A 16,974-nucleotide genomic window follows, 5' to 3' on the forward strand; every position below is an offset into this window, starting at 1 on the left:
TATCAGGATAGTCCCTGCAAGGCCTTGTGCCTACTTCCAGCCTCCAGGCACCAATGTGACTGATACCTGTGACATTTGGTGGTCTTAAGCTTCAAGGGGATGAAGTCACACTTTATACCCAGGGTTATGGAGCTCAGCGCAGGGTAAGATTTTAGGTTATCCCCTGGCTGGAGTTGTTAAAGCAAAACACTTCACATGCCCAATAAAGTCTATTTCACCCCTTCACAGTATCAGGAAAGGCCTGCAAGGCCTTGGGCCTCCTTCCAGCCCCCAGGCACCTGTTTTTGTGATACTTGTGACATTTGGAGGTGCTCAGCTTCAAGGGGATGAAGTCACATCTTCTACCCAGGGTTATGGAGCTCAGCGCAGGGTAAGATTTCAGGTTATCCCCCTGGCTGGAGGTGTTAAAGGAAAACACTTTGCACGCCCATTAAAGTCTATTTCACCCCTTCACAGTATCAGGAAAGGCCTGCAAGGCCTTGTGCCTACTTCCAGCCTCCAGGCACCAATGTTACTGATACCTGTGACATGTGGTGGTGTTAAGCTTCAAGGGGATTAAGTCACACCTTCTACCCAGGGTTATGGAGCTCAGCGCAGGGTAAGATTTCAGGTTATCCCCCTGGCTTGAGGTGTTAAAGCCAAACACTCCACATGCCCAATAAAGTCTATTTCACCTCTTCACAGTATCAGGAAAGGCCTGCAAGGCATTGGGCCTACTTCCAGCCTCCAGGCACCAATGTTACTGATACCTGTGACATGTGGTGGTGTTAAGCTTCAAGGGGATGTAGTCACACCTTTTACCCAGGGTCATGGAGCTCAGCGCAGGGTAAGATTTCAGGTTATCCCCCTGGCTGGAGGTGTTTAAGCAAAACACCTCACACGCCCAGTACAGTGTATTTCACCCTTTCCCAGTATCAGGAAAGGCCTGCAAGGCCTTGTGCCTACTTCCAGCCTCCAGGCACCAATGTTACTGATACCTGTGACATTTGGTGGTGTTAAGCTTCAAGGGGATGAAGTCGCACCTTCTACCCAGGGTTATGGAGCTCCGCGCAGGGTAAGATTTCAGGCTTCACCCCAGGCTTAAGGCGTGAAAATAGAACAGTTACCATACACAACAATGTGTATTTCACCCATTCACAGTATCAGGAAAGGCCTGCAAGGCCTTGGGCCTACTTCCAGCCTCCAGGCACCAATGTTACTGATACCTGTGACATTTGGTAGTGTTAAGCTTCAAGGGGATGAAGTCACACTTTCTACCCAGGGTTATGGAGCTCAGCGCAGGGTAAGAATTCAGGTTATCCCCCTGGCTGGAGGTGTTAAAGCAAAACACTTCACATGCCCATTAAACTCTATTTCACCCTTCACAGTATCAGGAAAGGCCTGCAAGGCCTTGGGCCTACTTCCAGCCTCCAGGCACCAATGTTACTGATACCTGTGACCTTTGGTGGTGTTAAGCTCCAAGGGATGAAGTCGCACCTTCTACCCAGGGTTATGGAGCTCCGCGCAGGGTAAGATTTCAGGTTATCCCCCTGGCTGGAGGTGTTTAAGCAAAACACCTCACATGCCCAGTACAGTGTATTTAACCCTTTCCCAGTATCAGGAAAGGCCTGCAAGGCCTTGTGCCTACTTCCAGCCTCCAGGCACCCTTGTTACTGATACCTGTGACATTTGGTGGTGTTAAGCTTCAATGGGAAGAAGTCAAATCTTCTACCCAGGGTTATGGAGCTCAGCGCAGGGTAAGAATTTGGGTTATCCCCCTGGCTGGAGGTGTTAAATTAAAACACTTCACATGCCCAATAAAGTCTGTTTCACCCCTTCACAGTATCATGAAAGGCCTGCAAGGCCTTGTGCCTACTTCCAGCCTCCAGGCACCAATGTTACTGATACCTGTGACATGTGGTGGTGTTAAGCTTCAATGGGATGAAGTCACACCTTCTACCCAGGGTTATGGAGCTCAGTGCAGGGTAAGAATTTGGGTTATCCCCCTGGCTGGAGGTGTTAAAGCAAAACACTTCACATGCCCAATAAAGTCTGTTTCACCCCTTCACAGTATCAGGAAAGGCCTGCAAGGCCTTGTGCCTACTTCCAGCCTCCAGGCACCAATGTTACTGATACCTGTGACATGTGGTGGTGTTAAGCTTCAAGGGGATGAAGTCGCACCTTCTACCCAGGGTTATGGAGCTCAGCGCAGGGTAAGATTTCAGGTTATCCCCCCTGGCTTGAGGTGTTAAAGCAAAACACTTCACATGCCCAATAAAGTCTATTTCACCCCTTCACAGTATCAGGAAAGGCCTGCAAGGCCTTGGGCCTACTTCCAGCCTCCAGGCACCAATGTTACTGATACCTGTGATATTTGGTGGTGTTAAGCTTCAAGGGGATGAAGTCACACCTTTTACCCAGGGTTATGGAGCTCAGCGCAGGGTAAGATTTCAGGTTATCGCCCTGGCTTGAGGTGTTAAAGCAAAACACTCCACATGCCAAATAAAGTCTATTTCACCCCTTCACAGTATCAGGAAAGGCCTGCAAGGCCTTGGGCCTACTTCCAGCCTCCAGGCACCAAAGTTACTGATACCTGTGACATTTGGTGGTGTTAAGCTTCAAGGGGAAGAAGTCACGCCTTCTACCCAGGGTTATGGAGCTCAGTGCAGGGTAAGAATTCAGGTTATCCCCCTGGCTGGAGGTGTTAAAGCAAAACACTTCACATGCCCATTAAAGTCTATTTCACCCCTTCACAGTATCAGGAAAGGCCTGCAAGGCCTTGTGCCTACTTCCAGCCTCCAGGCACCAATGTTACTGTTACCTGTGACATGTGGTGGTGTTAAGCTTCAAGGGGATGAAGTCACACCTTTTACCCAGTGTTATGGAGCTCAGCGCAGGGTAAGATTTCAGGTTATCCCCCTGGCTTGAGGTGTTAAAGCCAAACACTCCATATGCCCAATAAAGTCTATTTCACGCCTTCACAGTATCAGGAAAGGCCTGCAAGGCCTTGTGCCTACTTCCAGCCTCCAGGCACCAATGTTACTGATACCTGTGACATTTGGTGGTGTTAAGCTTCAAGGGGAAGAAGTCAAACCTTCTACCCAGGGTTATGGAGCTCAGCGCAGGGTAAGAATTCAGGTTATCCCCCTGGCTGGAGGTGTTAAAGCAAAACACTTTGCATGCCCATTAAAGTCTATTTCACCCCTTCACAGTATCAGGAAAGGCAGGCAAGGCCGTGTGCCTACTTCCAGCCTCCAGGCACCAATGTTACTGATACCTGTGACATGTGGTGGTGTTAAGCTTCAAGGGGATGAAGTCACACCTTCTACCCAGGGTTATGGAGCTCAGCGCAGGGTAAGAATTCAGGTTATCCCCCTGGCTTGAGGTGTTAAAGCAAAACACTTCACATGCCCTATAAAGTCTATTTCACCCCTTCACAGTATCAGGAAAGGCCTTGTGCCTTCTTCCAGCCTCTAGGCACCAATTTCACTGAAACTTGTGACATTTGTAGGTGTTCAACTTCAAGGGGATGAAGTTGCACCTTCTACCCAGGGTTATGGAACTCAGCACAGGGTAAGATTCCAGGCTTCACCCCTGACTGGAGGTGTTAAAGCAAAACACTTCTCATGCCCAATAAAGTCTATTTCACCCTCCACAGTATCAGGAAAGGCCTGCAAGGCCTTGGGCCTACTTCCAGCCTCCTGGCACCAATTATACTGATACCTGTGACATTTGGAGGTGTTAAGCTTCAAGGGGATGAAGTTGCACCTTCTACCCAGGGTTATGGAGCTCCGCGCAGGGTAAGAATTTAGGTCATCCCCTGGCTGGAGGTGTTAAAGGAAAACACTTCACATGCCCAATAAAGTCTAGTTCACCCCTTCACAGTATCAGGAAAGGCCTGCAAGGCCTTGGGCCTACTTCCAGCCTCCTGGCACCAATTATACTGATACCTGTGACATTTGGAGGTGTTAAGCTTCAAGGGGATGAAGTCACACCTTTTACCCAGGGTTATGGAGCTCAGCGCAGAGTAAGATTTCAGGTTATCGCCCTGGCTTGAGGTGTTAAAGCAAAACACTTCACATGCCAATAAAGTCTAGTTCACCCCTTCACAGTATCAGGAAAGGCCTGCAAGGCCTTGTGCCTACTTTCAGCCTCCAGGCACCAATGTTACTGATACCTGTGACATGTGGTGGTGTAAGCTTCAAGGGGATGAAGTCACACCTTTTACCCAGGGTTATGGAGCTCAGCGCAGGGTAAGATTTCAGGTTATCGCCCTGGCTTGAGGTGTTAAAGCAAAACACTCCACATGCCAAATAAAGTCTATTTCACCCCTTCAAAGTATCAGGAAAGGCCTGCAAGGCCTTGGGCCTACTTCCAGCCTCCAGGCACCAAAGTTACTGATACCTGTGACATTTGGTGGTGTTAAGCTTCAAGGGGAAGAAGTCACGCCTTCTACCCAGGGTTATGGAGCTCAGTGCAGGGTAAGAATTCAGGTTATCCCCCTGGCTGGAGGTGTTAAAGCAAAACACTTCACATGCCCATTAAAGTCTATTTCACCCCTTCACAGTATCAGGAAAGGCCTGCAAGGCCTTGTGCCTACTTCCAGCCTCCAGGCACCAATGTTACTGTTACCTGTGACATGTGGTGGTGTTAAGCTTCAAGGGGATGAAGTCACACCTTTTACCCAGGGTTATGGAGCTCAGCGCAGGGTAAGATTTCAGGTTATCCCCCTTGCTTGAGGTGTTAAAGCCAAACACTCCACATGCCCAATAAAGTCTATTTCACGCCTTCACAGTATCAGGAAAGGCCTGCAAGGCCTTGTGCCTACTTCCAGCCTCCAGGCACCAATGTTACTGATACCTGTGACATTTGGTGGTGTTAAGCTTCAAGGGAAGAAGTCACACCTTCTACCCTGGGTTATGGAGCTCAGCGCAGGGTAAGAATTCAGGTTATCCCCCTGGCTGGAGGTGTTAAAGCAAAACACTTTGCATGCCCATTAAAGTCTATTTCACCCCTTCACAGTATCAGGAAAGGCAGGCAAGGCAGTGTGCCTACTTCCAGCCTCCAGGCACCAATGTTACTGTTACCTGTGACATGTGGTGGTGTTAAGCTTCAAGGGGATGAAGTCACACCTTTTACCCAGGGTTATGGAGCTCAGCGCAGGGTAAGATTTCAGGTTATCCCCCTGGCTTGAGGGTGTTAAAGCCAAACACTCCACATGCCCAATAAAGTCTATTTCACGCCTTCACAGTATCAGGAAAGGCCTGCAAGGCCTTGTGCCTACTTCCAGCCTCCAGGCACCAATGTTACTGATACCTGTGACATTTGGTGGTGTTAAGCTTCAAGGGGAAGAAGTCACACCTTCTACCCAGGGTTATGGAGCTCAGCGCAGGGTAAAAATTCAGGTTATCCCCCTGGCTGGAGGTGTTAAAGCAAAACACTTTGCATGCCCATTAAAGTCTATTTCACCCCTTCACAGTATCAGGAAAGGCAGGCAAGGCAGTGTGCCTACTTCCAGCCTCCAGGCACCAATGTTACTGATACCTGTGACATGTGGTGGTGTTAAGCTTCAAGGGGATGAAGTCACACCTTCTACCCAGGGTTATGGAGCTCAGCGCAGGTAAGAATTTGGGTTATCCCCCTGGCTGGAGGTGTTAAATTAAAACACTTCACATGCCCAATAAAGTCTGTTTCACCCCTTCACAGTATCAGGAAAGGCCTGCAAGGCCTTGTGCCTACTTCCAGCCTCCAGGCACCAATGTTACTGATACCTGTGACATGTGGTGGTGTTAAGCTTCAAGGGGATGAAGTCGCACCTTCTACCCAGGGTTATGGAGCTCAGCGCAGGGTAAGATTTCAGGTTATCCCCCTGGCTTGAGGTGTTAAAGCAAAACACTTCACATGCCCAATAAAGTCTATTTCACCCCTTCACAGTATCAGGAAAGGCCTGCAAGGCCTTGGGCCTACTTCCAGCCTCCAGGCACCAATGTTACTGATACCTGGGACATTTGGAGGTGTTAAGCTTCAAGGGGAAGAAGTCACACCTTCTACCCAGGGTTATGGAGCTCAGCGCAGGGTAAGATTTCAGCTTTTCACCCCTAGCTGGATGTGTTGAAGCAAAACACTTCTCATGCCCAATAAAGTCTATTTCAACCCTTCACAGTATCAGGAAAGGCCTGCAAGGCCTTGGGCCTACTTCCAGCGTCCAGGCACCTGTGTTTGTGATACTTGTGACATTTGGAGGTGTTCAGCTTCAAGGGGATGAAGTCACACCTTCTACCCAGGGTTATGGAGCTCAGCGCAGGGTAAGATTTCAGCTTTTCACCCCTAGCTGGATGTGTTGAAGCAAAACACTTCTCATGCCCAATAAAGTCTATTTCAACCCTTCACAGTATCAGGAAAGGCCTGTAAGGCCTTGGGCCTACATCCATTCTCCAGGCACCAATGTTACTGACACCTGTGACATTTGGTGGTGTTAAGCTTCATGGGGAAGAAGTCACACCTTCTACCCAGGGTTATGGAGCTCAGCGCAGGGTAAGATTTCAGGTTATTCCCCCTGGCTCGAGGTGTTAAAGCAAAACACTTCACATGCCCAATAAATTGTATTTCACCCCTTCACAGTATCAGGAAAGGCCTGCAAGGCCTCGTGCCTACTTCCAGCCCCCAGGCACCAATGTTACTGACACCTGTGACATTTGGTGGTGTTAAGCTTCATGGGGAAGAAGTCACACCTTCTACCCAGGGTTATGGAGCTCAGCGCAGGGTAAGAATTCAGGTTATTCCCCTGGCTCGAGGTGTTAAAGCAAAACACTTCACATGCCCAATAAATTGTATTTCACCCCTTCACAGTATCAGGAAAGGCCTGCAAGGCCTTGGGCCTACTTGCAGCCCCCAGGCACCAATGTTACTGACACCTGTGACATTTGGTGGTGTTAAGCTTCAAGGGGAAGATGTCACACCTTCTACCCAGGGTTATGGAGCTCAGCGCAGGGTATGATTTTAGGTTATCCCCCTGGCTGGAGGTGTTTAAGCAAAACACCTCACATGCCCAGTACAGTGTATTTCACCCTTTCCCAGTATCAGTAAAGGCCTGCAAGGCCTTGTGCCTACTTCCAGCCTCCAGGCACCAATGTTACTGATACCTGTGACATTTGGTGGTGTTAAGCTTCAAGGGGATGAAGTCGCACCTTCTACCCAGGGTTATGGAGCTCCGCGCAGGGTAAGATTTCAGGCTTCACCCCAGGCTTAAGGCGTGAACATAGAACAATTACCATACACAACAATGTGTATTTCACCCATTCACAGTATCAGGAAAGGCCTGCTAGGCCTTGGGCCTACTTCCAGCATCCAGGCACCAATGTTACTGATACCTGTGACATGTGGTGGTGTTAAGCTTCAAGGGGATGAAGTCACACTTTCTACCCAGGGTTATGGAGCTCAGCGCAGGGTAAGAATTCAGGTTATCCCCCTGGCTGGAGGTATTAAAGCAAAACACTTCACATGCCCAATAAATTGTATTTCACCCCTTCACAGTATCAGGAAAGGCCTGCAAGGCCTTGGGCCTACTTCCAGCCTCCAGGCACCAATGTTACTGATGCCTGTGACATTTGGTGGTGTTAAGCTTCAAGGGATGAAGTCACACCTTTTACCCAGGGTTATGGAGCTCAGTGCAGGGTAAGAATTCAGGGTATCCCCCTGGCTGGAGGTGTTAAAGCAAAACACTTCACATGCCCAGTACAGTGTATTTCACCCTTTCCCAGTATCAGGAAAGGCCTGCAAGGCCTTGTGCCTACTTCCAGCCTCCAGGCACCAATGTTACTGATACCTGTGACATTTGGCGGTGTTAAGCTTCAAGGGGAAGAAGTCACACCATCTACCCAGGGTTATGGAGCTCAGTGCAGGGTAAGAATTCAGGTTATCCCCCTGGCTGGAGGTGTTAAAGCAAAACACTTCACATGCCCAATAAAGTCTATTTCACCCCTTCACAGTATCAGGAAAGGCCTGCAAGGCCTTGTGCCTACTTCAGCCTCCAGGCACCAATGTTACTGATGCCTGTGACATTTGGTGGTGTTAAGCTTCAAGGGGAAGAAGTCACACCTTTTACCCTGGGTTATGGAGCTCAGCGCAGGGTAAGATTTCAGGTTATCCCCTGGCTTGAGGTGTTAAAGCAAAACACTTCACATGCCCAATAAAGTCTATTTCACCCCTTCACAGTATCAGGAAAGGCCTGCAAGGCCTTGGGCCTACTTCCAGCCCCCAGGCACCAATGTACTGATACCTGTGACATTTGGTGGTGTTAAGCTTCAAGGGGATGAAGTCACACCTTCTACCCAGGGTTATGGAGCTCCTCGCAGGGTAAGATTTCAGGCTTCACCCCAGGCTGGAGGCGTGAAAATAGAACAATTACCATACACAGCAATGTGTATTTCACCCATTCACAGTATCAGGGAAGGCCTGCAAGGCCTTGGGCCTACTTCCAGCCTCCAGGCACCAATTTTACTGATACCTGTGACATTTGGTGGTGTTAAGCTTCAAGGGGATGAAGTCACACTTTATACCCAGGGTTATGGAGCTCAGCGCAGGGTAAGATTTTTGGTTATCCCCCTGGCTGGAGGTGTTTAAGCAAAACACCTCACATGCCCAGTACAGTGTATTTCACCCTTTCCCAGTATCAGGAAAGGCCTGCAAGGCCTTGTGCCTACTTCCAGCCTCCAGGCACCAATGTTACTGATACCTGTGACATTTGGTGGTGTTAAGCTTCAAGGGGAAGAAGTCCCACCTTCTACCCAGGGTTATGGAGCTCAGCGCAGGGTAAGATTTCAGGTTATCTCCCTGGCTTGAGGTGTTAAAGCCAAACACTCCACATGCCCAAGAATGTCTATTTCACACCTTCACGGTATCAGGAAAGGCCTGCAAGGCCTTGGGCCTGCTTCCAGCCTCCAGGCACCAATGTTACTGATACCTGTGACATTTGGTGGTGTTAAGCTTCAAGGGGAAGGAGTCACATCTTCAACCCAGGGTTATGGAGCTCAGTGCAGGGTAAGAATTCAGGGTATCCCCCTGGCTGGAGGTGTTAAAGCAAAACATTTCACATGCCCAATAAGGTCTATTTCTCCCCTTCGCAGTGTCGGGAAAGGCCTGTAATGCCTTTGGCCTATTTCCAACCTCCAGGCACCATTTTTTGGGATACATGTAACATTTGGAGGTGTTAATCTTCAAAGGGATACAGTTGCTCCTTCTACCCAGGGCTATGGAAGTATGCACAGGGGGAGATCGCAGGTTTTCCCCTTGGAAGGAGGCGGAGAAGTAAAACACTTCCCTCAAATCCAAGGCGGCAAGGCTGAAATCTTACCCTATGCAGAGCTCCGTAGTTCTGGGTAGACGGAGTGCCATTGTCCCCTTGCAGCTGAGCACATCATAATTTCACATTTATCACTAAAACATGTGTTTGGTGGATAGAAATGTGCCCATGTCTCTGCAGGCCAAGGCCTGATCTTTCAAATGGGTGTATGTACCTTTTAGGCTAGGTGAAGTGTTTTCATTTCTTCACCTCCACTCGTGAGGGAGATCTTGAATCTTACCCTGCCTGGAGCTCCAAATCCCTGGGTAGAAAGAGTGACTTAGTGCCCTTGAATCTGAAAACCTCATAATGTCACAAATATCACTAAAGCAGGTCCCTGGTGGCTAGAAATGCCCCAGAGCCCTGAAGGCTCTATTCTGATATGGTGACTGGGTTATTTTGTGCTGTTTTGGGCCGTGTGAAGTATTTTATTCTTACACCGCCACCCCAGGGAAAGACGTGAAATATTTTCCTGTGCGGAGCTCTATATCTCTGGAAGAAGGGCTGACTTTGTCCCCTTTATTCTGGAAACCTCATAGTATCAGATATATTACTAAAACAGGTTCCTGGAAGCTAGGGATGGGCCAGGGTACCTGAAGGCTAAGATCTGAAACTGTGAATGGTGTTCATGTACGTCTTGGACTATGAGAAGTGTTTTATTTTTGTTTCCCTCTACCTACATATAAGGCGAAAACCTGTAATTAGCAGTAGACCTCAATCAGGCTGCCAGGCGCAGAATCTGATTTGTCGGCGCAGGTCGCACTCTTGACATGCCATTTGATTCAGGAGTGGTCCCCACCCCAGCAATCGGGCTCAATACAACATTGATAGTCACAGGCCTCACTCTGTACTGTGGGATGTATGATGTAACAATTAGATTGCGGTACATTACATTGCTGTTTTAGGCGCTTTCCACGACTTGCACGGGAGGGCGCTCTAGACTTAGGAATAGTATGATTTACTATTCGAACTCCAGCCTAAGTAAGGTAGGGAAGGTGTTGGAATAGTAAATCGCACTATTCCATAGTCTAGTGCGCCCTCCCGTGCAAGTCGTGGAAAAGACTTGCGTTGTAAATGCAGCGATCGAAATGTACTGCGGTGTTTTGACCGCGTTGTTAAGGTCGGTTCCCGTCCAAAGATGTCACCTGAGATGTAAACCTAACTCCAGCTGTGAACATCAGCTCAGCAGAGTGCCTCCATGCAGGTACTGGGGTCACCATTTCAGGTGCATTCACACCCTCTGCTCTCACGCTGGGTGCCAATGTAGGTCTAACTCGGCCGCCTGCCTCTATTGTGTCACTGTGTGTTTATTATGTTTAGTGTGCCCCCGTCTCCTCCAGCTCGGCGCTTGGCAGTGAATGCCCTCTGGCTGCATGTGAAGCTACCAGCGCGCAGCCGCCTTGTGATGCCCGTGAGTCTTGAGCCCGGCCCGTGCCCCGCTGCTTGTAAAAATCCCCCGGCTGCCCCCGAGTCGTGGGTGCCACAGCCGAGGGTGCAGGCGCGCGGCGAGGGCCCCCCTGACCCCCGGGCCGGGGCCCCCTGTTGTTGTCTTCGCTCCCCCGCTCGGCCGGCGGAGCCCTGTGTTACTTCGGCCCGTTCCAGAACGCGCTCCCCGCGTCCCCCTGAGCCCCATTGTGACGCCACAGGGCCCGCTCCCTGCAGGAGGCCCCTCCCGCCCGCGGGCCGCCGCTCCCGGCCTCAGAGCGCGAGGGTGGACCGGGGGAAAGGGGCCCGGGGCCCGGGATTCAAGGCACGGGGGCGTCAGCCATCGGGGGAGGGCAGAGATTCACGGCGGATTACAAGCCTCTGAGGACGGGGTCGGCTGAAACGGGGGAGGGCACGGGAAGGGGTTGAAGTTGGGCTTCTTTTCATGTGTGTATGGGAGCGTGTGTTTAACGGATTGTGTTTAAAAACTTAGATAATCCGATAGTAGGAAACACAAAAGTCAGCTCGGAGCAGAGAGCCGAGTGCGCCTCGCACACAGCCCTCACTCCTCGGAACCAATCAGGGGCTGGCTCCTCCCTATATATGCACGGGGCTCGGGTTGGGAGGTACATTTCTGTTCTGTGACAGCGCCGAGACTCGTATTGCAATGGCAGAAACCGCTCCAGCCGCCGCGGCTCCTCCCGCTGAGGTCGCCCCCAAGAAGAAGCAGAAGAAAGCAGCGGGGGCCTCCAAGGCCAAGAAGCCTTCCGGTCCCAGCGTGTCCGACCTGATTTTGAAGTGTGTGACCGCCTCGGCCGAGAGGAAGGGAGTCTCCCTGGTGGCTCTGAAGAAGGCGCTGACCGCCGCCGGCTACGATGCGGACAAGAACAAGGGCCGCGTTAAGGTCTCCCTGAAGAGCCTGGTCAGTAAAGGCGCCCTAGCCCAGCTGAAGGGCACCGGGGCCTCCGGGTCCTTCAAAGTGAACAAGAAGCAGCTGGAGGGCAAGAAGGCAGCCAAGAAGACAGCTGCCAAAACCAAGAAGCCAGCGGCCAAGAAAGCTGCCCCTGCCGCCAAGAAGCCCAAAAAGGCTCCCGCGGGGGTCAAGAAGAGCCCGAAGAAGGTCAAGAAGCCAGCAGCAGCCAAGAGCCCCAAGAAGCCCAAGGCTGCCCCTGCCAAGAAGGCTGCCAAGAGCCCAGCGAAAGCCAAGGCGGCGAAGCCCAAAGTAGCCAAGAAAAGCCCTGCCAAGGTAGTCAAACCCAAGGCAGCCAAGCCCAAAGCAGCGAAGCCCAAAAAGGCAGCGCCCAAGAAGAAGTAAGGGCTGGCACCGAGACACTGCAAACACAACGGCTCTTTTAAGGGCCACCACCCTGTCTAGAAGAGAGCGTGTTCCTCCCCACCTTTGCACCCACCCAATGGCCCCACTTCTCAAAAATAAACCGCACCATACATCCATAGCACACTTTTCCACACGCGAGTGCCGCGTGTGATCTTGGCCATATAAACGGCTCTTTCGGTGCTGCGTGGATTGAAATCGTTATTACATAGAAAATAAGGGGGTCCGGGAGTTATAAGACCTCCGTTTATAATACATGTGCAATAACGTGTGTGTCTCTGTGCTTTCACTGTACCCGGGCAGACTCTAAATAGTGTCTGCATAAAGCAGATGATTGTGAACTTTAATTGGAGCGCAGGTAACTGCGTGCTCCAGGGTGAGGGTAAAAAGCGGGTCTGGGAGTTATAAGACCTCAGTTTATTATAAACGTGTTTGTGTTGGTGCTTTCACTGTATCCGGGCAGACTCGATATAGCGCCTGCATAAAGCAGACGATTGTGAACTTTCAATCGAGCGCAGGTAACGGGGGCGTGTTCCAGAGTGACCAAGGGCAGTGTGCTTATGACATCTCGGGCTCCTCTCCCGGTTGACCGGGGTCGAGTCGTCCTCGTGACTACAAGTGGATGGACGGAGACAAAGGCTGACCGAGGCGCGGGCTCCGGCGCCATCATCCAAGGGGGGGGTCTCTTTTATCCACAGCTCATTGGACAGCTAGGCTGCAGCCTCCAGTTCAGTATCCAATCGTTGCACACCGCGGGCTATTTTCGAACGTGGGGCGGTCTCCTCAGCCAACCAGAGCAGCCCTCCGTCTGTGAGGGCATAAATAGGGCTCTTTCCCTGGTAGACGCCATTCTTCTCTGCCTTCGCTGAGAGAGACCGCTCCCGCCATGGCCCGCACCAAGCAGACAGCCCGCAAGTCCACCGGCGGCAAAGCGCCCCGCAAGCAGCTGGCCACCAAGGCAGCCCGCAAGAGCGCGCCTGCCACCGGAGGAGTCAAGAAGCCTCACCGCTACCGGCCAGGCACCGTGGCTCTCCGCGAGATCCGCCGCTACCAGAAGTCCACCGAGCTCCTCATCCGCAAGCTGCCCTTCCAGCGCTTGGTGAGGGAGATCGCCCAGGACTTCAAGACCGACCTGCGCTTCCAGAGCTCCGCCGTCATGGCCCTGCAGGAGGCCAGCGAGGCCTACCTGGTCGGGCTCTTCGAGGACACCAACCTGTGCGCCATCCACGCCAAGAGGGTGACCATCATGCCCAAGGACATCCAGCTGGCCCGTCGCATCCGAGGCGAGAGGGCCTAAGGAGACGGACCGACCCGAACAACCACCACCACAACGGCTCTTTTAAGGGCCACCACCCTGTCACCTACGAGCTTCTCTTATCTGTCATGGCATGTGTTTTACAGGTTAGGGAGGGTGTGCTGTGAGTACCACGGTCACTGGGCAACTTATACCGGCTCTGGGGAAACCAGAGCACTCTGTGTTCACAGTGCATAAACGCCTGTTCAATGTGTCCATCTAATAATAAAAAGCCTTTTTATAGGGGGTTGTGCAGGGATCCGCTGGTCACAAGCCACCGCTTAAGGGGCATCTGTGTCCCCGGTACATCGGGTTCGTGTGTCTGATTTCGGGAACGTTTGCCCCGGGGTGAACTAACGCCGTTCCCCAGGGTCTTAAAAGTACAAACACAACGTTAAACCCGCTCACACAGACACTGTTCGCCCCCAACATGGAAAACCATAAGCCCGGGGGGGGGGCAGATGTGTGAATTCCCCAGGGGGTTTATTGAACCTCATCGTTACAGTGCTCATGTGACACTTGGTCCCATTCATATAGACATGTTAATTTAAAGAGGCGGAACGGGTTGCCTGCTGTCGGCCCTCGGTCTGCAGCAAGCCCCGTGAGAGCGGGCCTTTCTGCACTTAACATTACCCTTATAAAACACATATTCCAAAACACATTTCTCCGGTCATAATAGAAGCACGTTAGCTCTTAGGGGAGGAAGTGGTTGGCCCTTAAAAGAGCCGTTGTGTTCGTTGGGGTGCGCCTGGAAGCCTTACTTGGCGCTGGTGTACTTGGTGACGGCCTTGGTGCCCTCCGACACGGCGTGCTTGGCCAGCTCTCCGGGGAGCAGAAGGCGGACTGCGGTCTGGATCTCCCGGGAGGTGATGGTGCGCCGCGAGTTGTAGTGAGCCAGTTTGGAAGCCTCTGCAGCGATGCGCTCGAAGATGTCGTTCACGAAGGAGTTCATGATGCCCATGGCCTTGGAGGAAATGCCGGTATCCGGGTGCACCTGCTTCATCACTTTGTAAATGTAGATGGCATAGCTTTCCTTCCTGCTCCTCTTGCGCTTCTTCCCGTCCTTCTTGGGCGGCTTGGAGAGCGCTTTCTTGGAGCCCTTCTTGGGTGCCGGCGCGGACTTGGCTGGTTCAGGCATGGTCGACGCTCTTTCGCTGCTTGCTGTGGAGCCGAGAGAAATGATGCCTGGGCGTCCGGCACTTGTATTTATAGGCTGGGCGTGCAAAGCAGCTTCTTCCCGTTTCTCCTTTCTCATTGGCAGGCATAGGCAGGGCCCCCACTTCCTATTGTAATGCGGTTCTGGGACACTGATTGGTTAAACAGAAGCCCGCCTCCCTCCATTGAAAAGTACTATCGGCGCCTAGCTGTCAACCAATCAGACGCTCCCGAAGTCTTTATATTACCGGAGTCCAGCAGAAGGAGCAGTACCATTCTCTCTGTTGTGTGACTGAGACCCTAGATCGATCGCCATGTCTGGACGCGGAAAGCAAGGAGGAAAGGCCCGCGCCAAGGCCAAGACACGCTCTTCCAGAGCCGGGCTCCAGTTCCCCGTGGGCCGTGTGCACAGGCTGCTCAGGAAGGGAAGCTACGCCGAGAGGGTGGGCGCCGGTGCCCCCGTCTATCTGGCTGCAGTGCTGGAGTACCTGACCGCTGAGATTCTGGAGCTGGCTGGCAACGCCGCCCGGGACAACAAGAAGACCCGCATCATCCCCAGACACCTCCAGCTGGCCATCCGCAACGACGAGGAGCTGAACAAGCTGTTGGGCCGAGTCACCATCGCCCAGGGAGGAGTCCTGCCCAACATCCAGGCCGTGCTGCTGCCCAAGAAAACCGAGAGCCACAAGGCACAGGGCAAAGCAAGCAAGTAAAGGCCCGCAGACCACCGTGGAAACGCACCCTAAACACAAAGGCTCTTTTCAGGGCCATCCACAGACTCCATCAAAGAGCGTATCCGTGCCGAGGTGTTACTCTGGCGGCTTCATAGATGCGGCAGCGCCCGCCACCGTAGCTTTGTAGTGGAGGGCATGCCCAAGCTCTGGCCGTACACTTTAATGTTGTCCCGTCCCAAAGCCTAGCATGAGGCAGACCATATCGATGTTTTGTTATACATATATAATTTTTAATTTTCAGGGACTCGATTTGCAGACGTGCCCCAGCCGAGCGGGCACCGAACGCGAGGGTTAGGCGGGCCGCGGTGACAAGTGGGGGCCTGGAAGGGAGGAGTGTGTGTGTTTGACTGATCAGTGCACCGGCGGCAGCTGCTGAGCCAAGCCGAGCGGGCACCGAACGCGAGGGTTAGGCAGGCCGCGGTGACAAGTGGGGGGGGGGGGGGGGGCTGGAAGGTAGGAGTGTGCGTGTTTGACTGATCAGTGCACCGGCGGCAGCTGCTGAGCCCCCCATCGGGAGCCCCTGACAGAGGCGGGCTGGGAGCGCGCTCTTTTTCAAACAATATATACATATATATTTTTTTCTTTTCATTTTTGGGGGACACATTTTGCAGGCTTGCCCCAGCCGGGCGCGGGATGTGGGCAGTGCTACGAGGTTGCAGGCGGCCAAACGCAGCGGGGTGGTGCCGGTGAGGCCGCTAACGTGTGTGGCTCCATTAAAACATACAGAGCCTTCTGCTTATATTGGACAGGGGGCTCCGAACGCAGGGGATGGGTGGCCCGCGGTCACAAGGGGAGGCCGGGAAGGGAGGTGCTTGCGTGTGTTTGACTGTGATCTGTGCACCGGCAGCGGCAGCTGCTGAGCCAGCCCATGACAAAGGCGGGCTGGGAGCCCGCTCTTTTTCAGAAGGCAACGGCCGCTCCAGCCCCCGCTTCCTGCAGAAGGCGGGCCGGGTCCGAGCTCTCCCGCCTCACAGGGCGTCACGTGGGCGCTTGGAGCTCCCGCGCAGGTCCGCTGAGCCTCCATATAAAGCAGCCGGTGCTGGTTTTCCTCTTCATTTCTGCTTCCAGCACCGAGAAGAGAACATGTCTGGACGCGGCAAAGGAGGGAAGGGGCTCGGCAAAGGCGGCGCCAAGAGACACCGCAAGGTGCTCCGGGACAACATCCAGGGCATCACCAAGCCGGCCATTCGCCGCCTGGCGCGCCGTGGCGGAGTCAAGCGCATCTCCGGCCTCATCTACGAGGAGACCCGCGGGGTGCTCAAGGTTTTCCTGGAGAACGTGATCCGGGACGCCGTCACCTACACCGAGCACGCCAAGAGGAAGACCGTCACCGCCATGGATGTGGTCTATGCCCTGAAGCGCCAGGGCCGCACTCTCTACGGATTCGGCGGTTAAACCACGGAAAAAAAGGAAAAAAAAAACAACCCAAAGGCTCTTTTAAGAGCCGACCACCATGTCGTGTGAGAGCTGTGTCTATGAACTATTATCGCCGCAGCGCAGGGCTGCTATCTAGGCCCACACTCGCTCGGGAGGGGAGGAGGGGGGAACCCGGGGAGTTGCTCCGCAGCCACTCTGCTCTGGAAGGCACGGCCGGGAAGGCGGGTTTACCCCGTCCCACGGGCCCGCCACCATGGAGCTCTAAACTAGGGACCAAAGGTGGGTTCAGCCCGGCCCATGGGCCCGCCACCGTGGAGCCCTTGTCTGGGGACCTACG

General features: G+C 52.8%; 5 protein-coding genes across 5 annotated transcripts; 4 read left to right on the plus strand and 1 right to left on the minus strand.

Moving 5' to 3' along the window:
• Positions 1-11,152: 11,152 nt before the first annotated feature.
• On the plus strand, positions 11,153-12,059 carry LOC144806969 (histone H1.01-like). Its single transcript, XM_078673025.1, has one exon. It carries the CDS (start codon positions 11,412-11,414, stop codon positions 12,057-12,059), a length of 648 nt encoding a protein of 215 aa, XP_078529151.1. The 5' UTR covers positions 11,153-11,411.
• Positions 12,060-12,267: 208 nt separating this feature from the next.
• On the plus strand, positions 12,268-13,400 carry LOC144806977 (histone H3). The gene has a single exon (XM_078673033.1). The coding sequence runs from the start codon at positions 12,964-12,966 to the stop codon at positions 13,372-13,374; it is 411 nt and encodes a 136-aa protein (XP_078529159.1). The 5' UTR covers positions 12,268-12,963; the 3' UTR covers positions 13,375-13,400.
• Positions 13,401-14,077: 677 nt separating this feature from the next.
• Positions 14,078-14,720, minus strand: LOC144806970 (histone H2B 1.2-like). Its single transcript, XM_078673026.1, has one exon. It carries the CDS (start codon positions 14,624-14,626, stop codon positions 14,129-14,131), a length of 498 nt encoding a protein of 165 aa, XP_078529152.1. The 5' UTR covers positions 14,627-14,720; the 3' UTR covers positions 14,078-14,128.
• A 79-nt stretch (positions 14,721-14,799) lies between these two features.
• On the plus strand, positions 14,800-15,380 carry LOC144806971 (histone H2A type 2-C-like). Its single transcript, XM_078673027.1, has one exon. It carries the CDS (start codon positions 14,841-14,843, stop codon positions 15,237-15,239), a length of 399 nt encoding a protein of 132 aa, XP_078529153.1. The 5' UTR covers positions 14,800-14,840; the 3' UTR covers positions 15,240-15,380.
• Positions 15,381-16,337: 957 nt separating this feature from the next.
• LOC144806992 (histone H4) lies at positions 16,338-16,901 on the plus strand. Its single transcript, XM_078673049.1, has one exon. It carries the CDS (start codon positions 16,344-16,346, stop codon positions 16,653-16,655), a length of 312 nt encoding a protein of 103 aa, XP_078529175.1. The 5' UTR covers positions 16,338-16,343; the 3' UTR covers positions 16,656-16,901.
• Positions 16,902-16,974: the final 73 nt, after the last annotated feature.

This window comes from Lissotriton helveticus, unplaced genomic scaffold (assembly GCF_964261635.1).
Source record: "Lissotriton helveticus unplaced genomic scaffold, aLisHel1.1 SCAFFOLD_763, whole genome shotgun sequence".
Lineage (NCBI taxonomy): Eukaryota > Metazoa > Chordata > Amphibia > Caudata > Salamandridae > Lissotriton > Lissotriton helveticus.